Consider the following 25,404-nt stretch of genomic DNA (forward strand, 5'->3'; position numbering starts at 1 on the left):
ACCGGCCAAGGGAGCCGGCGTACAGTTTCTGGGTCATGTGGCCAGCATGACTAAGCCGCTTCTGGCGAACCAGTGCAACGCATGGTAACCTTCCTACCGGAGCGGTACCTATTTATCTATTTGCACTTTGACATACTTTCGAACTGCTAGCTTGGCAGGAGTTTTTATGATACAGTGGTACCTTGGGTTAAGTACTTAATTCGTTGGGGTCCCTTCCAACTTTATAAGGCAAACCTCTGCCTCTGGGAAACGGATGAAGCTGTGGGGAAATGCTATGCGCTGCTGTCCTGACAGCACAACATGGACACTTGGGATAAAATGGTTCAGGAAGAAGACATTCCCCCAAAATTAAGTCAGTGCCCCCTCCCTGGCATCAGCGAGGTGTAGTGGTTAGAGTGTCAGACTAAGGACCAGGGAGAGACTGGGGTTCAAATTTTCTTCCAACCATAAAGCCCACTGGGAGTGACCTTGGGAGCCAGCCACTGCCTTTTGGCATGACCTACCTAACAGGGTGAGGGACCCGGGTGGCGCTGTGGGTTAAACCGCAGAACCTAGGATTTGCCGATCAGAAGGTCAGCAGTTCGAATCCTTGCGACAGGGTGAGCTCCCATTGCTCGGTCCCTGCTCCTGCCAACCTAGCAGTTCGAAAGCACGTCAAAGTGCAAGTAGATAAATAGGTACCGCTCCAGGGGAAAGGTAAATGGCGTTTCTGTGCGCTGCTCTGGTTCACCAGAAGCAGCTTAGTCATGCTGGCCACCTGACCCGGAGGCTGTACGCCGACTCCCTCGGGCAATAAAGCGAGATGAGCGCCACAACCCCAGAGTTGTCCTGGACTGGACCTAATGGTCAGGGGTCCCTTTCCCTTTCCCTACTGTCAGCGGCTGCCTCAGGTCTCAGCTCACAAAAGACCAACGCCAAGCTCTTCTTATATACAAGGATGTTTATTGCAGTTCATTATTGGTTCCACAACCGAGGCGCGCAGCCCCGAGTCTCTAACGTCAGACATTTGAAGTCCCCTCTGAATCGGTCCCGCCTCTACACCAACTTAAGAGGCTTGTGCTAGACCACCTCTTCCTGTCTTTCCTTTTCCGCAGAGTCTTTCTGCCCCCCTGGGTTCCTGCCCTCCTGCTCTCTCCTGAAGCGGATTCCTCAGATGCCTGTTCCCCCCTCCTTCGTGCTTTGGGGCTGGGCTCCTCCTCCGGGCTTTCTCCATTTCCGCGCACCTCCACATTTGAACTTGGCGCGCGCTCGCTACCCCTGACCTTCCTTTTGACACTTACACTACTCCCTGTACTACTCTCCGCCTCTTCCGGCAGGACGTTCTCCCCCGATCTCCTTCCCCTGTCTCTTTCCTGCTCCGCTCCGTGTGTCACACTGGGAACCCCCCTCTCTTCCCTTCATTCCTGCTGAGAAGCCGGCCCCGATCTCTCACTCCCGCTCGGGGTTTCCCTGCTGCTTCCCTGCTCCTGGCAGGTCCCCCCTATGACCCCCCTTGTCCTGACTAGGGGCGCCCCCTCCTGAGAATCCTCCGATTCACTTGAGAGACTCATGGAAGATCTCAAGTCATTGTCATCCTCTTCCTCACTGTCCTGGGATTCTTCCTCGTCGCTCTCCGTCTCCTCCCTCACCTGTGCCTCTGTCTCTGAACCCCTGACACCTACCTAACAGGGTTGTTGTGGGGATTAAATGAGGCCTAGGACCTGGAGACTAGGGTTTACATTCCCACTTGGCCACGAAGTTTGCTGGGTGTGACCTTAGGGGCCTGTCGCCACCTTCCACCAGCCTAACTCACCTCACTCACCTCACAGTGGTGTTGTTAAGGATTAAATGAGGAGGGGGAGAACAATTAAAGCACCACCTCTAGCTCTTTGGAGGAAAGCTGGGGTGTAAATGCCGTGAGTACGTAAATAAGCTAAATCATGGTAAGATTCTGCACTTCTGGAGGCTGGAAGCCAAGCAGAGTGGTGGGACTCCTGTCCCTTCAACAGGAAAATGAGGCTCAGGTTGCCACTCATAAGAACATAAGAAGAGCCAGGGGCACATCTAGTCCAACATCCTGCTTACACAGGAGCCAACCAGATGGGAAACCCACAAGTAGGATCCCAGCACAAGAGCGATTCTTTCCACTTGTGGTTCCCAGCAGCTGGTATTCAGAAGCATTGCTACCTCCAGCTGTGGAAGCAGATCAGAGCCATGGTGGCTGGTAACCATTGGGAGCCCTCTCCATTATGGTGGGCATCAATGCCTTCTGTGGGAATTTCTTTCATCTTTCGCAAATCTTCCCACATTGGGTGCTGATGAGTTTTAATGACGAGCGAGAGAGGAGAGCTTTTTTCAATCCACTTTCTCCATGCCATGCATCATTTTATAAATTTCTATCATGTCATATCGTCCTCACCTTTTCTCCAAATTGTCCCAAATTGCTGCAACCTTTTCTCCTTGGGGAGCCGCTCCAATTGCCTCGACTGCTTTGCTTGCCCTTTTCTGAACCTATCCCAACTCCACAATATCCTTCCTGAGGTGAGGCAGCCAGAACTCCACACAAATGCACTGTAGATTTGCATAATGGGGCATTATGATACCTGCAGTTTTCAATTTCCCGTTCCTTTCCTTATGACCCTTACCACTGAGCTTGCCTTTTTCACAGGCACCAAATACTAGGCCACCTCATTTGGATGAAGAATTTGCAAGAACTCGTCCCACAAAGATCTTTCAGATACCACCACAAAAATGGGCTACCTAGTCCTTGGTACTTCAAAGTTAATTCAAAGGTTTTGACCTATAAAGCCTTATGTGCCTTAGGATCCCAATACATCCCAATTGGAACCGCCCCAGTCCCTAGGACCATCATTTGAAGCCCTTTTCTGTGCTCCCCTTCCATGGGAGGTCTGCAGGTTGGCCATGTGTGAATAGGGCCTTTTCAGTAGTGGCTCCCACCTTGTGGAATGCTCTCCCCAATGAGAGCTCTCCTGGCACCATCATTACATAACTTTAAGTGCTAGGCAAAAACATTTCTTTTCTGCCAGGCCTTTTTGGCTTTTAATTAATAATAGAATTGTAGGGTCTGAAGCGTTCCAGGGCTCATCTAATCCAAGCCTTGCTATGCAGGAATCTCAGCCAAAACACCCCTAACAAGTGGCCATCCAACCTCTGTTTGGAAACCTGCAATTGAGCCACCTTAGTTAACATTAATGATAATTCTATGATACTATATCTTTAATTCCCAGGCAAATATAAATAAATTAAATCCTCTTTTGCCAGGTCTTTGGCTTTTAACTATGACCTTTTTTGCACACATGATAAGTTTTAATCTAGTTTGTGTGTATATATATACAGTGGGAGGGGGGAGTATTTGATCCCCTGCTAAATTTGCCCGTTTGCCCTCTGATGAAGAAATGACCAGTCCATAATATTAATGGTAGGTTTTTTTGTAGCTGTGAGAGACAGAATAACAACAGGAAAACCCCCAGAAACCCAGAAGACAAAAGTCACAGATTGATGTGCATTATAATGAGTGAAATAAGTATTTGATCCCCTATCAACTAGCCAGATGTCAGGCTACCTGGTATCTTCACTGTATGCAATGAGCTGAGATTAGAAGTGCCTGCTGTGGAGGTCTTACCTATAATCCCAGCTAGTTATAGTACAGTGATACCTCTGGTTACGTACTTAATTTGTTCCTGAGGTCCGTTCTTAACCTGAAACTGTTCTTAACCTGAAGCACCACTTAGGTAATGGGGCCTCCCGCTGCTCCTGCGCCACTGCCACACTATTTCTGTTCTCATCCTGAAGCAAAGTTCTTAACCCGAGGCACTATTTCTAGGTTAGCGGATTCTGTAACCTGAAGGGTATGTGAACTGAAGCGTATGTAACCCCGAGGTACCACTGTACCTGTACAAAAGACACGTGTCGACAGAAGCAATCAACCCGGCAGATTCCAAAGTAGCCACCATGACCAAGACCAAAGAGCTGCCCAAGGATGTAAGGGACAAGATTGTAGACCTGCACAGGGCTGGACTGGGCTACAAGACTATTGCCAAGTAGCTTGGTGAGAAGGTGACAACAGTTGGTGCAATAATTCGCAAATGGAAGAAACACAAAATAACTGTCAAGCTCCCTCGGTCTGAGGCTCCATGCAAGATCTCACCTCGTGGAGTTGCAATGATCATTTTGCCAGGTCTTTGGCTTTTAACTATGACCTTTTTTTGCACACATGATAAGTTTTAATCTAGTCTGTGTTTGTGTTTGTGTGTGTGTGTGTGTGTGTGTGTGTGTATACACACACACACTCACAGTGGGGGTGGGGAGAGAAAGTATTTGATTCCCTGCTAAATTTGCCTGTTTGCCCTCTGATGAAGAAATGACCAGTCCATAATTTTAATGGTAGGTTTTTTTGTAGCTGTGAGAGACAGAATAACAACAGGAAAACCCCCAGAAACCCAGATGACAAAAGTCACAGATTGATGTGCATTATAATGAGTGAAATAAGTATTTGATCCCCTATCAACCAGCCAGATGTCAGGCTACCTGGTATCTTCACTGTATGTAATGAGCTGAGATTAGAAGTGCCTGTTGTAGAGGTCTCGTTACAGTACAGTGGTACCTCTGATTACGTACTTAATTTGTTCCGGAGGTCCGTTCTTAACCTGAAACTGTTCTTAACCTGAAGCACCACTTTAGCTAATGGGGCCTCCCACTGCTGCCGTGCCGCCGGAGCACGATTTCTGTTCTCATCCTGAAGCAAAGTTCTTAACCTGAGGTACTATTTCTGGGTTAGCGGAGTCTGTAACCTGAAGTGTATGTAACCTGAAATGTATGTAACCCGAGGTACCACTGTACAGCAGTATACAAATATTTCTACAAATAAAATAAACTACCCTCTAAGAGACCAAAGGAGCAAGCATACCAGCCATGTTCTTCTCTAGATTAGTTAATTATACTGGAATTGGAAACCTGTTCATAGAATTATTGGATTGCAGAGTTGGAAGGAAGCCAAAGGGTTATCTAGTCCAACCCTGTGCAATGCAGCAACTTTTCCATCCAAGCTACTATGTGTTTCCTACAATAAATAACTTTATCATTTGCTTACAAACAGGCATGTATTTGCAGCAAGCCAAGCCGACTTTTTAACAAAGTCAAAAAATTAAAAATTCCTTCCAGTAGCACCTTAAAGACCAACTAAGTTAGTTCTTGGTATGAGCTTTCGTGTGCATGCACACTTCTTCAGATACACTTCTTCTGTGTATCTGTGTATCTGAAGAAGTGTGCATGCACACGAAAGCTCATACCAAGAACTAACTTAGTTGGTCTTTAAGGTGCTACTGGAATTTTTTTTATTTTTTGACTATGGCAGACCAACACGGCTCCCTATCTGTTTCTAACAAAGATTCACTAGTTCACAAGCTGCTCACTCTGCATACCAAAAAGGCTTCCAATAGGTAATCAACCCTGTAATCCCATTGCAATGTATTTATGAATTGCAATTCTATCCCATCTTTTTCTTGTAAGAGCTCAAGGTGGCATACATGGCTTTTCTTCTCATTTAACCTCCACAATAACCCTGCAAGGGAGGTTAGGCTGAGAGGCAGTGACCAGCCCACTAAGTCATGCCCAGAGGCACTCTTGCCTGGGCAGAGGTCCCCAGAAAAACACCAAGCAGGGGGAGTAATAGTAGTAATAATTTATTATTATGGTTAAAGACCAGTTCAAGACCAAGCAGGGGGAGATTTATCTGGGCTCTGAGGCCCCCTCCTATGTCTCACCTGCTGCTCCCCACCTTGAATGGCCTTCTGCAGGATGAAGCTGTTTTAATACTGTGCTGCAATTGCTGTTGATGGGCACTTGGATTAAGAAAAAAATCATGCCATTTTGGTGTTTTAGAACTGCTTAATGTATTTTTAAAATGTCAAAGTGATTATTTTGAGTTTGTTGCGCATTTTGAAGAAAGTATTGGTATGAAAAATGCCAAAGCTTTGGGGGAACTGATCATTATTGGGGAGTTTCTTTTAAGGAAAAGAGGTTTTGAATAGTGCTGTTATGACTATCTGTATTTCAACCACACTGTTTTAATCATAAGCAACCTTGAGTCCCAGTCTGGGGGAAAAGTGGACTAGGAGAAGAAGAAGGAGAAGGAGAAGTCTAGACAAACCAAAAAGCCAGTGGTGACATAGTGGTTAGAGTGGTTAGCTAGAACCTGAGAGAGCCCAGGATTTGAATCTGCACTCAACCATGAAGGTCGCTTGGTGTGACCTTGGGCCAATCACTCACTCTGACCCACCTCACAGGGTTATGGAATCATTGAATCTTCTCCGGGTTAAACATCCCCAACTCCCTTAACCATTCCTCATCTGGCTTGGTTTCCACACAAACAGCTTTATTGTGGTCCATAGACCCAAAATGCACAGTAAAACAAATGGCATATATCAACAGTTATTAAGGCGTAAGAGTGGCTTTGCTAGCCCATAGATAATGGGCTATTAGCCCATAGATAATGATTTCTGATTCTTCCTGCCTCTGAGAGAAATTGTGCTACAGCCAGTGTAATACAATCAGCCTTATCCTCAAAGAGAACTTTAACATAAAAGGAGTCAGCAAATCCAGGTTGTTCTATTAATATTGGTTTGATTAGAAGCTGTCTAACATGGTTATACAGACTACAGTATAATAAAATGTGTTCCATACATTCAACATCCTGGGAACATGGGCACAATCAGCCACCACGTCTTAGCCTGTCCTACCTTACATGACTGATGTGAGGTTTAAAAGAAGTGAAGAACCATTATGCCAGCTTGAGATCCTTAGAGGGGGGGGAGGGGGGTATGTCATTATTATTACATTTAAATTCTCTTTACTATCAATTATAATACAAATTATTATCATTAAATAATCGTTACAAAAGGAGCATGTGCATTGATTAAAATCTACATTAAAAATAAAAAATGAAAACTTTTAAAAATCTTTCTTTTCTTTTTAAAAAACTGCATTAAAACATCCTACACATGAGCAAAAGGCCACAGAAAGCTAAGAATCAATGGCATGGAGAAAAAGGAACAGTTTTTGTTTTGCTTGGCACTTAAAGATATGTAATGATGGTGCCAGGCAAGCCTCCCATGGAAGAACCTTCCACAGATGGGGAGCCACTGCTGAAAAGGCCTTGTTCTACTGTCATAAATGAAAAATAATAACTACTATTATCCCCCATCAGAGTGCAAAGTTCAAACAAGCAGGAGTGACTGTCTCAGCTGCTTCAGACTCTCAGATGGGGGAGGCACAGGATGTGATAGAGACCAAACACAGGGGGACCCACAATTGTCATGATTCCCCCCCACCAACCAGCTGGCAGGGGAAATGGGTTTTGGGAGGCAGACGAACTGGAAGCCCCCTCCTTTGTAAGGAGGATGCCTTTGAGGGGTGTGGAAGTGCTTCATAGAATACTAGAGTTGGAAGGCACCCCAAGGTTCATCTCATCCAAACCCATGCCATGCAGGAATCACAGTTAAGGAATCCCTGGAGGGTAGCCGTCCAAACTCTGCTTTAAAACCTCCAACAAAGGAGAGCTCGCCACCTTCCCAGGGAGTCCCTTCCACAGTCGAGAGAGTGGGCGTCCAGGCAATGTAGGAGCGGCGGCGGCGCGTGCTTCTTGGCCGAAGGCTGGCCGGAGCTGTCCTTTCAGAACCACAGCGCCAGCGGAGAGAGGCTGTCGCGACAATGGAGATGCTCGGGAACCGTCGACGGAAGCCCGAGGCCCTTTCTCCGTCCCTCCCGGGGAAAAAGTTGCCCGGAGAGGGTGCCTGGAAGGGGTAACGGAGGGGGGTTTCTTGAGGGGAGCCAGATTGGAGGGGGACCCCAGAAGGAGTCTCAGCCCGCTGCCCCACTAGCTGTCCGGCCAAGGGAAGGAGGAAGCGCGCCGCCGGCTCGAGGGGTGTTGGGGCCGGTAGCAAGCAGCGCGCACGCGCCCTCGCGCAGCAGCAGCAGCAGCCCACTCCCCACCCCATTCCTCAAGGTGTTCACGGAAGATGGCGACGGCTTGAAGGCGAGCGATGGGCAGGCGGAGTTCCCCCCGGCGCCAGGCTTCTGCTCCGCGACGCGGCTGTCCGGAGGAGAAGCGGGCGAAGGCGGAGCGGGCGCGCGGCGAGCGATCGGGAGCGAGCCGGCCGGCCAGGCCCCGTCGGAGCTGAGCGGGGATGGGGGGGAGGGGGAGAAGGAGGAGGGCCGAGCGGTGACGGACGGACGGAGCCGGGGGATGCCGACGCGCCGGGGCCGGCCATGGTGAGGGGCCTCCCGTCGGCGGCGACGCAGCACCATGCCCTGCCCGGCGGGAGCCCTTAGCAGCAGCAGCAGCAGCCCCGCGGCGGCAGCGGCAGGAAGAGGCTGGGGGCGCCCTCGGGGCGGGGATCGGCGGCGGAGGGCGCGGCGGCGGACGGGGGGCGCCGCTGCCGCGCGTCGCCTCGTGGCCGGGGATGCTTCTGCCGCCGCCGCCCGTCGTCGCCGAGCCACCATGCCGCGGAGGAGGAGGAGGAGGAGGCCGGTGACATTACCGGGGAGGGGGTGCGGAGAGGAGCCCCGAGAAGGAAGAGGAGCCGGAGCCCCCCCGCCGCCGCCCCCTCCAAAAATATGACCGGCGGCGCCGCCTCCCAGAACCGCCGCCGTTGCATCCGAACCCCGCCGAACCCCCCCGAGAAACCGTGCGCCGACTCGGAGCGGGCCCAGAAATGGCGCCTGTCGCTGGCCTCTCTCCTCTTCTTCACCGTCCTTCTCTCCGACCGCCTCTGGCTTTGCGCCGCCGCCGGGGCCCAGCTCAGAGCCCAGGATAGGAGCGTCGCCCAACCGGAGGCCGCGGTGAGGAGCGGTGGAGGCGCAGCCCCGACAGCGGAGGCGCGGCTCTGCCCCAACCAGGACTTGAGCTCAGCTTGTGGCCAACCGGCCGCGCCTCCCAGACCAGAAGCCGCGGCGGCGAGCAGCCCCGACGGCGCGGCCCCGACGGCGCAGCCCTGCCTGGACTTAAGCTCTGCCTGCAGCCACCGCCGCCTCTTGCAAGGGCCGCCCGGGTCCGCCTTCTCGGCCGCTGCGCCTGCTGAGGCGTCCCCGCCGCAGCTAGCCTTCCTGGAGCGGCACTTCCGCGGCTTGCGGCTCCCTTTCTGCCAAGCCTACACCGTCTGGGACCTGCTGCTGGGCATGGCCGCCGCGGAGAGCCTGGACTGCAGCCTCCGGAGCCTGTTGGCCGACGTGGCAGCGGCGGCAGGCGGGGCGCAGCGCGGGGAGGCCTGCAGCAGCTGTCTCGAGGCCTACCAGAGGCTGGACCAACACGCTCAGGAAAAGTACGAGGAGTTCGAGGAGCTGCTGGAGAAGTACCTGCAGGCCGAGGACTATTCCGTGCGCTCCTGCCTGAGAGACTGCAAGGTAGGGTTGTCGTCGTCATCGTTGCTTCTGTTGCTGTTGTTAATTACATTTATAGACTGCCCTGTTTTCTCTAAGGAGCATACCATATTTCTCCCTGTTTTATCCTCACAAGAACCCTGCAAGGTAGGCTGAGAGACAAAGACTGGCTCCCAAGGTCACACCCAATGAGATTCATGGCCAAGTGGGGATTTGAACCCTGGTATCACCCAGCTCATAATTCAGCCCTTTAACCTCTACACCATTATGCAACCCCCGAGCGGAAGCTTTTAATGTTTAACAGACTATTGTATTTTTATATTTTGTTGGAAGTCGCCCAGAGTGGCTGGGAAAACCCAGCCAGATGGACGGGGTATAAATAATAAATTATTATTATATTATTATTATACACCACACTTGCTCTCACATGTGATAATTTGTAGAATGGGGGGTCACACCAGGAGCTCCTTCCTCTCCCATGGAAGGAATCTGGGCTTTCTCTTATTTCATTACATCTATTCATTGCACTTATTTCCACTTTAGGGGACAGCCCCTCCTCATGTAATCCCTACAACAACCCTGCAAGGTAGGTTAGCTTCAGAGAAGACAGTGTCTGGACCCCAAGGTTGCACCCAGTGAGCTATAGGATTGAGCAGCGATTTGAACCCTGGTCCCTCAGGTCCTCATCCTCATTGATCCCCACAACAACTCTGTGAGGTAGGTTAGGCTGAGAGGCAGATACTGTGTTCCCCATCCCCTGTGAGTTTCCTGGAGTCTGAGAGGGGGTTTGAACCCTGAGCTCTCACAGGTCCGTAGTCCAACCTTCTACCCATTATACCACACTGGCTCTCTGGGAGTAAGTTACTTGTTTTGCTTCAGGGATGGCTAGCAGACCCTGTTTTGAGCTCAAGGGTGACTAATATAACCCCATTTGCTTGCCCACACCTGCCTACCTTACTCATTTGAAGTACCATGTGGGGCCCCTGTGTGGGAAGAAAAGGAGGGGCTGCTGGTCCTGTATCCCTGCTTGAGGGATTGTCCAGGTTGTGGGGGAGGTAGCATGGCTCAGATCTAGGTGCAGAATCATGGAATTGTAGTAAAAGCACAGCAGGAAAATGTGGTGTTATAAAGCAGGGAAAACAGAGGGTCAGTGAATTGGGGGAGGTTTGCCATCAGTGGCTGCTAGCCATGATGGCTATGCTCTGCCTCCACCATGAGAGACAGGAATGCATCTGAATATCAGTTGCTGGAAACCAACTCTCAGAAGTTCATGTGTCTGCCATAGCACCCAGTTACATTATGGGACTCAGGCAGGAGGCAGTGGTGAGGGGCTGTAAAAGAGGACTGAACAAATTTTTGAAAAGGAGAAAGCTATTGATGGCTGCTGGCCAGAATGGCTGTGCTCTGCCTCTCGTATCTGAAGCATCAATACTTCTGAGTAACAGTTGCTGGAAGCCACCGGAGGGGAGAGTTGCTCTTGTGCTTAGGTCCTCCTTGCAGATCTCCCTTTGGGGTATCCAGTTGGTCACTATGAGAATTCTGGACTAGATGGGCCTTTGACCTGACCTAGCAGGCTTTTCTTATGCTCTTGTGCTCATGTTCCGCATGCTGGTTTCCTGCAGGCATATGTGCCCCTGTCACAAGATGCTGCTGGACTCCAACTCCCATCAGCCCCAGTTGTCAGCATGTTTAGAGGTCAGGGAGGAGCATGGGAGTTGTAATCCAGCAGCAAGTGAACAGCTCTGTCCTGTGGCAACGTTTTTTGTTTTTTTTTTTAATGATATTTATTATGAGTTTGAAAATTACAGAAAGAGAAAAAGAACAATAGAAAATTAAACATAACAAAACTATACCTTACAATACATCAAAAGAAAAAAAGAAAAAAGAAAAAACAATACAATAAAACAACGAAAAAACAGAAAAAAACATTTAAAAACACATCCAGCCTTTCCATGTCTTTACCTTTCATATACTTGTTTCATCGACCTCCTCGCACCTCCCTTTTTTGTATTCTAGTTCAATTAGCTATTTCAGCAAGTCCTTTCCATCTTTCTCAATTTTCGTTGTAAAATTTAGCTTAAGACATTCTAACCTTAAATTTTCCACTTTGGTCCATTAACAATCTATTTTTACTTAATTCTTTATAACATTTCTGCTAAAGCCATATAACTTCATTCCGGCATCCTTCTGACATTCATTAATTTTGCAATATTTCTGTAAATATACTTTAAATTTTTTCCAATCTTCTTCCACCAACTCTTCTCCCTGGTGTCAGATTCTGCCAGTCATTTACGCCAATTCCATGTAGTCCATCAGCTTCATCTGCCATTCTTCCCGGGTGGGTAGATCTTGTGTCTTCCAATGCTTTGTGATAAGTATTCTTGCTGCTGTTGTAGCATACATAAAAAAAGTTCTATCCTTCTTTGGCACCAATTGGCTGACCATGCCCAGGAGAAAGGCCTCTGGTTTCTTCAGGAAGGTATATTTGAATACCTTTTTCATTTCATTATAAATCATCTCCCAGAAGTTCTTAATCCTTGGGCATGTCCACCAAAGGTGGAAGAATGTACCTTCAGTCTCATTACTCCTGTGGCAACGTTATTAATGCTATCATTATTAATTAAATATACTAGTCTCAAAGTGACATATAACATTTTAAAGGAATGAACAAACATAAATACATTGAAACTTTTTTTATTAAAAAAATTGGCTGTGTATGAATCTCTGTGTACAGCTTATTGCTGTACAGTGGTACCTCAGGTTACATACGCTTCAGGTTACATACGCTTCAGGTTACAGACTCTGCTAACCCAGAAAGAGTACCTCGGATTAAGAACTTTGTTTCAGGATGAGAACAGAAATCGTGTTCCGGTGGCGCAGCAGCAGCAGGAGGCCCCATTAACAAAAGTGGTGCTTCAGGTTAAGAACAGTTTCAGGTTAAGAACGGACCTCCAGAACGAATTAAGTACTTAACCCGAGGTACCACTGTACTGCAAATAAAAGCAATCATATACAGTGGTGCCTCGCAAGACGAAAAGAATCCGTTCTGTGATTCTCTTTGTCTAGCGGTTTTTTTGTCTTGCGAAGCAAGCCCATTGAAGGATTAGCGGATTAGCGCTATTAGCGGCTTTTAGGGGCTTATCTGCTGATCGGATCAGCTGATAAGCGGCTTAGCGGCTTAGAAAAAGGGGGGGAAGGAAAAAAAACCAGCAGGAACTCGCAAGACATTGTCGTCTTGCGAAGCAAGCCCATAGGAAATTCGTTTTGCGAAGCACCTCCAAAACGGAAAACTCTTTCGTCTAGCGAGTTTTCCGTCTTGCGAGGCATTCGTCTTGCGGGGCACCACTGTACAGTGAGGGGGGAAAGTATTTGATCCCCTGCTAAATTTGCCCATTTGCCCTCTGACAAAGAAATGACCAGTCCATAATTTTAATGGTATGTTTACTGGAGCTGTGAGAGACAGAATAACAACAGGAAAACACCCAGAAACCCAGAAGACAAAAGTCAGAGGCTGATGTGCATTATAATGAGTGAAATAAGTACAGTATTTGATCCCTTTGCAAAAGATGACTTAGTACTTGGTGGCAAAACCCTTGTTGGCAATTACAGAGGCCAGACGTTTCTTGCAGGTGGCCACCAGGTTTGCACACATCTCAGGAGGTATTTTGTCCCATTCCTCTTTGCAGAGCCTCTCCAAGTCAGTAAGATTTCGAGGCTGATGTGTAGCTACTCGAACCTTCAGATCCCTCCACAGATTTTTGATGGGATTAAGGTCTGGAGACTGGCTAGGCCACTCCAGGAACTTAATGTGCTAGGCCACTCCAGGACCTTGAGCCACTCCTTTGTTGCCTTGGCTGTGTGTTTTGGGTCATTGCCATGCTGGAATACCCATCCTCGACCCATTTTCAATGCCCTGGCTGAGGGAAGGAGGTGCTCCCCCAAGATTTGACAATACATGGTCCTGTCCATCGTCCCTTCAATGCAGTGAAGGTGTCCTGTCCCCCTAGCAGAAAAACACCCCCAAAGTATAATATGTCCCCCTCCATGTTTGACGGTGGGGATGGTGTTCTTGGGGTCGTAGGCAGCATTCCTTCTCCTCCAAACACAGCGAGTTGCATTGATGCCAAAGAGCTCAATTTTGGTCTAATCTGACGACAACACTTTTACCCAGTTCTTCTCTGGGTCATTCAGATGTGCATTGACAAACTGCAGACAGGCCTGTACATGTGTTGTCTTGACCAAGGGGACCTTGCGGGCTCTGCAAGATCTCAGTCCTTCACGGCTTAGCGTGTTACCAACTGTTTTCATGGTGACTATGGTCCCAGCTGCCCTGAGATCAATGACAAGTTCCCCCCGTGTAGTTCTGGGCTGCTTCATCACTGTTCTCATGATCATTGCAACTCCACGAGGTGAGATCTTGAATGGAGCCCCAGACCAAGGGAGCTTGACAGTTATTTTGTGTTTCTTCCATTTGCGAATTATTGCACCAACTGTTGTCACCTTCTCACCAAGCTACTTGGCAATAGTCTTGTAGCCCAGTCCAGCCCTGTGCAGGTCTACAATCTTGTCTCTTACATCCTTGGGCAGCTCTTTGGTCTTGGTCATGGTGGCTACTTTGGAATCTGCTGGGTTGGTTGCTTCTGTCGACACGTGTCTTTTGTACAGGTACAGTGGTACCTCGGGGTTACATACGCTTCAGTTCACATACCCTTCAGGTTACAGAATCCGCTAACCTAGAAATAGTGCTTCGGCTTAAGAACCTTGCTTCAGGATGAGAACAGAAATCGCGTGACAGCGGCGCAGCAGCAGCGGGAGGCCCCATTAGCTAAAGTGGTGCTTCAGGTTAAGAACAGTTTCAGGTTAAGAACGGACCTCCGGAACAAATTAAGTACGTAACCAGAGGTATCACTGTACTATAACTAGCTGGGATTATAGGTAAGACCTCCACAGCAGGCACTTCTAATCTCAGCTCATTACATACAGTGAAGATACCAGGTAGCCTGACATCTGGCTGGTTGATAGGGGATCAAATACTTATTTCACTCATTATAATGCACATCAATCTGTGACTTTTGTCTTCTGGGTTTCTGGGGGTTTTCCTGTTGTTATTCTCTCTCACAGCTACAATAAACCTACCATTAAAATTATGGACTGGTCATTTCTTCGTCAGGGGGCAAACGGGCAAATTTAGCAGGGGATCAAATACTTATTTCACTCATTATAATGCACATCAATCTGTGACTTTTGTCTTCCGGGTTTCTGGGGGGTTTCCTGTTGTTATTCCGTCTCTCACAGCTACAAAAAAACCTACCATTAATATTATGGACTGGTCATTTCTTCATCAGAGAGCAAATTTAGCAGGGGATCAAATACTCCCCCCCCCCCGCCGCCCACTGTATATATACACACAAACTAGATTAAAACTTATCATATGTGCAAAAAAAGGTCATAGTTAAAAGCCAAAGACCTGGCAAAAGAGGATTTTATTTATTTATATTTGCCTGGGAGTTAAAGAATTATCATTGATGTTAACTAAGGTGGCTCAATTGCAGGTTTCCAAACAGAGGTTGGATGGCCACTTGTTAGGGGTGTTTTAGCTGGGATTCCTGCATTGCAAGGGTTGGATTAGATGAGCCCTGGAACGCTTCAGACCCTACAATTCTATTATTAATTAAAAGCCAAAAAGGCCTGGCAGAAAAGAAATGTTTTTGCCTAGCACTTAAAGTTATGTAATGATGGTGCCAGGAGAGCTCTCATTGGGGAGAGCATTCCACAAGGTGGGAGCCACTACTGAAAAGGCCCTATTCACACATGGCCAACCTGCAGACCTCCCATGGAAGGGGAGCACAGAAAAGGGCTTCAAATGATGGTCCTAGGGACTGGGGCGGTTCCAATTGGGATGTATTGGGATCCTAAGGCACATAAGGCTTTATAGGTCAAAACCTTTGAATTAACTTTGAAGTACCAAGGACTAGGTAGCCCATTTTTGTGGTGGTATCTGAAAGATCTTTGTGGGACGAGTTCTTGCAAATTCTTCATCCAAATGAGGTGGCCTAGTATTTGGTGCCTGTGAAAAAGGCAAGCTCAGTGGTAAGGGTCATAAGGAAAGAAACTGAAAATTGAAAACCAGGTATCATAATGCCCCATTATGCAAATCTACAGTGCATTTGTGTGGAGTTCTGGCCGCCTCACCTCAGGAAGGATATTGTGGAGTTGGGATAGGTTCAGAAAAGGGCAAGCAAAGCAGTCGAGGCAATTGGAGCGGCTCCCCAAGGAGAAAAGGTTGCAGCAATTTGGGACAATTTGGAGAAAAGGTGAGGACGATGTGACATGATAGAAATTTATAAAATGATGCATGGCATGGAGAAAGTGGATTTAGAAAAGCTCTCCTCTCTCGCTCGTCATTAAAACTCATCAGCACCCAATGTGGGAAGATTTGCGAAAGATGAAAGAAATTCCCACAGAAGGCATTGATGCCCACCATAATGGAGAGGGCTCCCAATGGTTACCAGCCACCATGGCTCTGATCTGCTTCCACAGCTGGAGGTAGCAATGCTTCTGAATACCAGCTGCTGGGAACCACAAGTGGAAAGAATCGCTCTTGTGCTGGGATCCTACTTGTGGGTTTCCCATCTGGTTGGCTCCTGTGTAAGCAGGATGTTGGACTAGATGTGCCCCTGGCTCTTCTTATGTTCTTATGAGTGGCAACCTGAGCCTCATTTTCCTGTTGAAGGGACAGGAGTCCCACCACTCTGCTTGGCTTCCAGCCTCCAGAAGTGCAGAATCTTACCATGATTTAGCTATTTACTCACGGCATTTACACCCCAGCTTTCCTCCAAAGAGCTAGAGGTGGTGCTTTAATTGTTCTCCCCCTCCTCATTTAATCCTTAACAACACCACTGTGAGGTGAGTGAGGTGAGTTAGGCTGGTGGAAGGTGGCGACAGGCCCCTAAGGTCACACCCAGCAAACTTCGTGGCCAAGTGGGAATTTGAACCCTGGTCTCCAGGTCCTAGGAATCATTTAATCCCCACAACAACCCTGTTAGGTAAGGTAAAGGTAAAGGTACCCCTGACCATTAGGTCCAGTCGCGGATGACTCTGGGGTTGCAGCGCTCATCTTGCTTTATTGGCCGAGGGAGCCGGCATACATCTCCCAGTCAGGTGGCCAGCATGACTAAGCTGCTTCTGGTGAACCAGAGCAGCACACAGAAATGCTGTTTACCTTCCCGCCGGAGCGGTACCTGTTTATCTACTTGCACTTTGATGTGCTTTCGAACTGCTAGGTTGGCAGGAGCAGGGACCGAGCAACGGGAGCTCACCCCGTCGCAGGGATTCGAACCGCCAACCTTCTGATTGGCAAGTCCTAGGCTCTGTGGTTTAACCCACTGTGCTACCCGCGTCCCTCACCTTGTTAGGTAGGTCATGCCAAAAGGCAGTGGCTGGCTCCCAAGGTCACTCCCAGTTTGCTTTATGGCTGGAAGAAAATTTGAACCCCAGTCTCTCCCTGGTCCTTAGTCTGACACTCTAACCACTACACCTCGCTGATGCCAGGGAGGGGGCACTGACTTAATTTTGGGGGAATGTCTTCTTCCTGAACCATTTCATCCCAAGTGTCCATGTTGTGCTGTCAGGACAGCAGCGCATAGCATTCCCCCACAGCTTCATCCGTTTCCCAGAGGCAGAGGTTTGCCTTATAAAGTTGGAAGGGACCCCAACGAATTAAGTACTTAACCCAAGGTACCACTGTATCATAAAAACTCCTGCCAAGCTAGCAGTTCGAAAGTATGTCAAAGTGCAAATAGATAAATAGGTACCGCTCCGGTAGGAAGGTTTCCATGCGCTGCACTGGTTCGCTATAAGCGGCTTAGTCATGCTGGCCACATGACCCAGAAACTGTACGCCGGCTCCCTTGGCCAGTAAAGCGAGATGAGCGCTGCAACCCCAGAGTTGTCCGTGAGTGGACCTAATGGTCAGGGGTCCCTTTACATCATTGAAGAGGGCAGGGGGCAGAAAGGGGCCATCTGCCAGTGATTCTTGCATTGCAGGGGCAGTATATTCTGCTTCATCACCTGAGCCAAAATGGGAAGTTGCCTGCTTCCCCCCCCCCCCCGTGCCGAAGCATGAAGCTCTGCCACTGCCTAGGCTACTCCACTTGTGAGGATTCGAACTGCCGACCTTCTGATCAGCAAATCCTAGGCTCTGTGGTTTAACCCACAGCGCCACCCGCGTCCCTCACCCTGTTAGGTAGGTCATGCCAAAAGGCAGTGGCTGGCTCCCAAGGTCACTCCCAGTGGGCTTTACGGCTGGAAGAAAATTTGAACCCCAGTCTCTCCCTGGTCCTTAGTCTGACACTCTAACCACTACACCTCGCTGATGCCAGGGAGGGGGCACTGACTTAATTTTTGGGGAATGTCTTCTTCCTGAACCATTTCATCCCAAGTATCCATGTTGTGGTGTCAGGACAGCAGCACATAGCATTCCCCCACAGCTTCATCCGTTTCCCAGAGGCAGAGGTTTGCCTTATAAAGTTGGAAGGGACCCCAACAGTCATCTAGTCCTGCAGTGCAGGAATCACAGCTTTCTTGTGTGTTAAAAATGGGTGGGGACCACATATCTCTCTCTACCACCATTGTCTGATCCTTTGCAAGGATGTGATTCAGAGAGAAGGAAGTCCTTCATGCAGCACAGAGTTAAGCTGTGGAACTCCCTCCTACAGGATGGTTTTAAAAGAGGATTAGGGAAATCCTCTTATGATTCCTCAGTGCTGCTCTAGCTGCCTGCTCCTTCCTTGAAAAGCAGAGCCGCCTCCTTCATTTCTTCCGCACATATTTGCATTGCAGCATTTCAGTTTATTCAATGCTTGCTCTTCAAATACTCCCAAGTATAGAAACGCAACTATAAAATATACATGGATTAAAATGGAACAATAAAAACAACAATATAATTCTGAGAAGCAAAGCAACCCCTCCACCACCATCCACAAAAAAGAAAAAGAAAATTATCCTTTAAAGGCAGCAGTTATTGGGAATTGCAGTTTTATTGCGGTCAGAGCATCTGGATTGGGTCTGTCTCATAAATCATGAATGCAGGGAAATGAGCACTGCTAATGAGGTGTTTGAGCATCTGTTCAAGCTCGGCACACACAGTAGCCCTTTAAGGCAGGCTAGAGAAGAGTTCACTCTCTTAGGCAGCACAACCTGTGGGTGGGGCATGTCCACAGCTCACATTTCCATGAGTTTTATAGCATCTTTCAGGGATGCTTTAGTTGTGATTCCTGCATTACGGGGGGTTGGACTGGATGACTGCTGGGGCACCTTCCTTACAACTCTACATTGACTGTTCTCAAGCAGAGTTTGGATGGTCACCTGTCAGGGATTCTTTAGTGATGATCCCTGCATTTCAAGGGGTTGGTCCCGATTACCCTTCTGGGGGTTCCTTCCAGCTCTACAATTCTATGAATTGCATAGGAAGCAGGATTGTCCGTCATTTCCCTTCGAAAGCCGCCAGTTTCCTTCTCCTGCTGGGAAATCCTGGTCCAGCCGCAACACTCAGCTCATGGCTGCCATGGCAACCACATCTGCTCCCCAGAGAAATGTGCAGGATGCATGTGGGGGTGGGCACGTCAGGGCAGCACAACCAAGTTTGGGGGAGTGAGCAAGCGAGTGGTAGCCACAAGCAAAGGACAGGAAGGGAGGAAACAGCCCCTCTCAAAACTTCCCTTTCTCTAGCGTCACCGAAAAAGAGGCAAGAAGGATATCCCCACCACCACAAACATTTGGAGCCTGGCACTCCTTATTGATGGTGTCGTTACTAAATGAAGCCCTTTATTGATGGTGGTGTTAGCGTTATTTTTTAGTGCATTTATTCACTGGTTTCCATAATGTGGAATCACAGAATTGCCTGGTTGGAAGGAGACCCTGAAGGCCATCTAGTCCAACCCCCTTCAGTGCACAAATTGCAACTAAGGAATCCCTGACAGATGGCGATCCAGCCCCTAGTTAGAAATCTCCAGTGAGGAGATTTCTCCAAGGGGAGTTAGTGTTCTTAGATCATAGAACTGGAAAAGGACAGTGAGGGTCATCTAGTCTAAACCCCTTGCAACACAGGAATCACAGCTGTGCTGTGTTACTGTGCTACTCCATTATAACATGACTCCATTTCTTGATGAAGACGTTATCTTGCTGTCCACCAACTCTGGTTCTCACAATATTTGGAAGCTTAACCATGCATAACTACATCCCATATTTTAGTTATCCATTCTCTCCTCAATGGAGTTATCACACACCCACATCCATTTTGACAGATAATGAAATCAAACATGAAACGAAGCAGGATGATGGTGCAGAAAGGAGTGTAGACGAAGCTAGACAAAGGAGAAGGAGGGGAGAGAAAGAGGCCGCCGGCAGTGTGGAGGGTAGCATTTGGAAGCAAATAACTGTAGTAGAGCATCATTATTTGTAAAGTCAGGGGCAATATTTTGAGAGATAAAGAAGCTGCTCTAGTGCCAACTTGAACTGTGTCATGCAGAGGAAAGTTTAAAAGATAGATTTTATTTACCCTCTGTGGGACCTGTGCACATTGACTAACTACTAAGAGGAGATACCATGGAGCTTTATCTCTTATTCCTAACCTCTGTGCTTATACTTTGAACTGGTAGCAACAATGAGTGAGTTCCGGTTAGGTTTCAACTGCTCAGCCTAGTGTTCAAACATAGGAGCAAGAGGCAGCAGTGTCACCTGCTAGACCCTGGACCCCCACAATCAGCAAAGGCTGAAATATTACAGGAAGAATTCCAGCAGGTGAAGCTCTCATGATCATAACTTGTAAACAGGGCATTTAGCAGAAGAGTTTGAGGGGGGTGCCTGGAATGCTGTCTCACAGGGTCCGTGGGACCAAGAGACATGAATGGTGAGGGAGCTGCTGCAGTGATCTGCAGCACCTGTTCTGTTTGTCTGCCTGACTGAGAATGTGCAAAAATCCGGGTCCAGAGGCATTCCTTTATTCCTCAATGGTTAGGGGCATTTGGTTTTTTTTATTATTATTATTTTAAATATTTTTATTGCTTTTTCCCAGATACAGATGAAAAGAGAGATATATAAAGAAAATAACAGAAAAAAGAAAAAGAGAAAAAAAGAAATCCATATTTCCAAGACATTTTTTCATAACCAACCGGACTTCCCCACATCTCCCTCACCCTGCATTCTTTACAATAAAAATATCAGCAAATTGTTACCTTGTTTCGTGCGTTCCTTTGTAATTCCAAATAATTATATTTTAGGTTTAAAATTCTTAACATTCATATAACTTATAATATTTTTGTAAATAGTCCTTACATTTTTTCCAGTCCTCCTCCATTGTTTCTTCTCCCGAATCTCAGATTCTGCCAGTCATTTCAGCCAATTCTATATAGTCCATCAATTGCGTCTGCCACTCCTCCAGTGTGGGTAAATCTTGTGTCTTCCAGTATTTTGCGATGAGAATTCTTGCTGCTGTAGTTGCATACATAAAGAAAGTTCTATCCTTCTTTAACACTTTCTGGCTGACAATGCCCAGAAGGAAGGCCTCTGGTTTCTTGGGAAAGGTATACTTAAATACCTTTTTTAACTCATTGTAGATCATTTCCCAGAAGGCCTTCACTTTTGGACAGGTCCACCAGAGGTGAAAGAATGTCCCTTCAGCCTCCTTACATTTCCAACATTTATTATCAGACAGTTGATATATCTTTGCAAGCTTGACTGGGGTCATGTACCACCTATATATCATTTTCATAATATTTTATTTCAAGGCATTACATGCCGTGAATTTCATTCCGGTGGTCCATAACCTTTCCCAGTCCTCAAACATGATGTTATACCCGATATCCTGTGCCCATTTTATCATGGCTGATTTGACTGTCTCATCCTGGGTATTCCATTTAAGCAGCAAGTTATACATTCTTGAAAGTACCTTAGTCTTTGGTTCAAGCAGCAGTGGCGTAGCGTGGGTTGTCAGCACCCGGGGCAAGGCAAGTAATTTGCGCCCCCTAACCCGTGGATTTGCGCCCCCTAACCCGTGGATTTGCCCTAACCCCAGATGTTGCGCCCGGTGCGGCCGGCCCCCCCTGCACCCCCCACGCTACGCCACTGTCAAGCAGTTCTGTTTCTAACTTCGATTTTTCCACCTGGAATCCTATTTTTTTGTCCATTTTAAAAACCTCTTGGATTTGAGCATAATGTAACCAATCTCGCACCTTATTCTTTAATTTGTCCAAGCTCTGCAGCCTCCAGTTGTCTCCAAATGGTTAGGGGCATTTGAACACTGTGAGAACAAGATGCTAGACCAGCTGGGCCATTGGCCTCATGCAGCAGAGCTCCTCTTACGTTTATTCCAAATCCAATTGCAGGGGTGCTGTGTTTACATTCTTTCTGTACAGTGTTTCTCTTTATTCCTACCTTCATAGCATGCAAGGCTGCTCCCTGTTGCGTCCACACCTGTGTCAACCTTGTGGATCCCATTTTTCTGAAGCCCCCTTCTCCTTTCTCCCTTCCTGCAGGCTGTCTACAAGGCATGGCTGTGCTCTGAGTACTTCAATGTGACCCAACTGCAGTGCCAACACCGGATCCCATGCAAGCAATACTGCCTGGAGGTGCAAACAAGATGTCCCTTCGTCTTGCCCGACAATGACGAGCTGATCTATGGAGGGTTGCCTGGCTTCATCTGCACAGGTGAGGCTTAGAATCTATGTTATAGAATCAGAGAACTGTAGAGTGAGGAGGTGCCCCCAGGTGTCATCTAGTCTAACCTCCTTCAATGCAGGAATCTCAGCTCAGAAATCCTTGACAGACAGCCATCCAACCTCTGCTTATGAACCTCTACTGATGGAGAGCCCACCACCTTCATTAGTCATAGAATCATAGAATTGTAGAGTTGGAACCCAAAAGTCATCTATTCCAACCCCTTGTAATGCAGGAGTTGCAGCTGGACAATCCTTGGCAGACACCATCCAACTTCTGCTTAAGAACTTCCAATGAAGGACAGCACACCACCTTCCGAGGGAGTCTGTCCTACTGTCAAACAGCTTGTATTCCCTGATCATTAGGATTGTTGGATTTGTATATTTGGACAAAATATATTCTGCTTGTCCAAGATACTATCCACAGGGAGTTAGCCTTGGACTTGTCCAAAGCCTGCCTAGTGTTTTTTTAAAAAAAATAAAGATATCAACACAATTACCAACCCAAAAGTGAAGAAGCAGGGTATTGCATCATCCCATATCCAAAGCAAGCAAGCAAACAATAAATGAAAAGAGAAAGAAATGGTGAGACACACCGATAAAAATTGATACATTCCTACTTCCCAAGTTGGCATGGATGGTAAATGTTGAGCATCTGTGTCCAAAGCACTGGAAATGAAAGTCCCACCAGGTGGCATAGAAGCCTCCTGGATCCCCCAGCCTGGAAACACATAGCTTATGTGTCATTTTTTTCCACAAAAGCCAAAGTCCTTAAGTTCTTATACCACCCAGCCAAATGCATATTTTTCAAGCTTTTCCACTGCTGGCCCATTGAAACCCTAGCACTACAGGGGGTTGCAGCAGATGACCATTGGGGTCCCTTCCAACTCTTCAGTTCTATGATTAAGGGCTCAAATTCACCCTGTTGATTTCCCATGCCTTGTGCATTAGTACAGAGACAAAGGAAGCCACAAGCCATTCCCTCCAAATGCTTGCTTCTTGCTTTTTTTACCGCCTATTTCAGGGTTCCTATAGTGCAACCCTGGTTTCCTGTACACCAGTGAGCTCTCCTGAAGGTAGTGTTTAGCAGACCTGTGCCATTTCTGATGCCACCTCTTCCTTCTCCTCCTTTGTTTCTGTTCTCATTCTGCCAGGGTTGCTGGAGAGGGAGCTGCCTGACCAGGAAGCCAAGTGCTGTGATGTGCGGTGGGACTCCTGCGACCGGCACCTGGAAGGCTATCGCAATGCATCTGCCAAATCAGAGCCATTCCACGACCAACACCACAACACCCCCCATCACCACCAGCAACAGCAGCAGCAGCACCACTACAACCTCTACTATCACCACACCCAGTACCACCACCACCACCCGTCCCTGCTGCCAGTGTCTGCAGGGTCCCGCCTCAGCAACAACAAGATCCGGTTCTGCGTCCTGGTCCTGATGCTCCTCCACACCATGGTGTCCTTCTCGAGCGTGCACAGCAGCGGGGGACTAAGCTTGGGGGCCTACCCCACCATGGATGAGACCCTCGCAAGGGACGAGTGAACCTCCTCTGCAAGGCAGGGAAAAAGGAAACCTCCAGCTCTTTTCTCACCTGGAGGAAAGAAGGGGTTTGGGTGGGCACAATGAAGCTCTCCCTACAGTGGCGGGGGCGGCGGCACAGGACTGGGGGTGACACAGACAAAGCCACCCCAACGCAGAGCCCCCTCCCACCCTCCAGAGCAGGTCGTCGCAGGGCCCACCCTGCAGTGGGTGAGTCTCTGAAGCGTTTGGGGGGCTGTGGGAACAAGCGATTGTTCAACAGCAGGCTTCAGACTGGGCCTCTGGGGGGAAAATGGCTCAGTGAGCAGCAGGCCCTAGGCTGGGCCTCTGGAGAATATAGTTATGTCAGCAGGAGGCCTCAGGCACGGCCTCTGGAGAAAAGGGTTTGATCGGCTGCAGACCTCAGGCTGGGTCTCTGCAGGGGAAAATGGTTCTGTCGGCAACAGGCCTCAAGCTGTCGGCCTTCAGCCTCATAGAGGCTCAGAGGCCGAGGAAAGGCCCACAGTGGGGCTTGGAAAGAACTGCCTTCTTAGGAAAGGCAACCCCCCCTCCCCGGCCCACCAAGGGCCACTTCTCTGGCCGCCACCACACATAACATGTCTCGTTTATGGGGCCACAGTGATCTCTTCCCCATACTGGGTAACTTGCCCTAGGGGCAAAAGAAACGGCTTGGCAGAGATCTGTTGTTTTTTTTCCCCTTCCCCATCATCCTCTAAGCCCAATCCAAACTATAATTGTGATGGTGCACTGCCCTGCTGCCCCCTGCCCCCACCTGTAGGAACCTCCATCAGTCACTAATAATTCCCAAGCAACCTTTTCAGTGCTCTCGGTCAAGCCATATTATGTGATGGGTTGGCTCTTCAGCATTGCAATGGGTTGGACTAGATGGCGCTTGGGTTCCTTCCAGCTCTACTATGATACGGTTTTTCAAGTGGGATTCTCTTGCTCCTTAAAGAGCTTAAATTGAGGGCATGCCTGCATCACCCTTATCCTCCAGGAGATGTCCTAGGACATGCAACCAATAGCAGGTCCACTCCTGCTCCTCCTCCCACCTCCGCTGGTGTGGTCCAATTTTTCCATTTTTGGAATTGGTTTGGCAATCACTGGGAGTTCCCTCATATTTGAAATAAGAGTTTTATTGGCAGAACTGCAGCTTGGAAGGGAAAGGGTTAAATTTATAGAACGGTATAATTGGAAAGGGTCCCAAGGGTCTTCTAGTAAAATCCCTGCAATGCAGGAATCCAATACAGTAAATCACTCCTGCCTTCCCACTTTCTGTGATCCTGATATTGATTTAAAAAAAACCCCACACCCTTTCCATTGCTGCTAGTCAGGCTTTTTAAAGAAACCATTTTTTAAATGAAGTCTTTAAAGTCAGGTCTCGTTTGGCCCAGAACGGTCAAGAGACAGATTCCCCTTTTGAACGGGGAGTTTCTCCTTGTTATTTGAACTGTCCCTACTCTGCTAAAGAGAATTTCCCCCAAAGTTCATCCAGTAATCATAGTATCATCATCATCATCATCATTATAAAGAATCCCCAACAGATAGCCATCTATCTCATGTTTAGAAAGGAGAGTCCATCTACCACCTTCCAACAGTTCTTACCCATTGAAAGTTCTTCCTAATGTTTAGTTGGAACCTTCTTTCTTGAAATTTAAATCCTTTGGTTTGGATCCTCACTTCTGGAGCAGCAGAAAACAAGCTGGCTCCATCTTCCCTGTGACAGCCCTTCAGATATTTGAAGGGCTCTTATGTGGCCTCTCAGTCTCCCCTT

The 25,404-nt window shown here is 48.1% G+C and overlaps 1 protein-coding gene across 1 annotated transcript; it reads left to right on the forward strand.

Annotated features, from left to right (window-relative positions):
• Positions 1-8,468: 8,468 nt before the first annotated feature.
• On the forward strand, positions 8,469-25,152 carry NALF2 (NALCN channel auxiliary factor 2). The gene is made up of 3 exons (XM_082208555.1): positions 8,469-9,399; positions 21,908-22,079; positions 23,242-25,152. Exons 1-3 carry the CDS (start codon positions 8,614-8,616, stop codon positions 23,631-23,633), a joined length of 1,350 nt encoding a protein of 449 aa, XP_082064681.1. The 5' UTR covers positions 8,469-8,613; the 3' UTR covers positions 23,634-25,152.
• The last annotated feature ends 252 nt before the right edge of the window (positions 25,153-25,404 follow it).

Source organism: Podarcis vaucheri, assembly GCF_965113315.1.
Source record: "Podarcis vaucheri genome assembly, chromosome: Z".
Classification (NCBI taxonomy): domain Eukaryota; kingdom Metazoa; phylum Chordata; class Lepidosauria; order Squamata; family Lacertidae; genus Podarcis; species Podarcis vaucheri.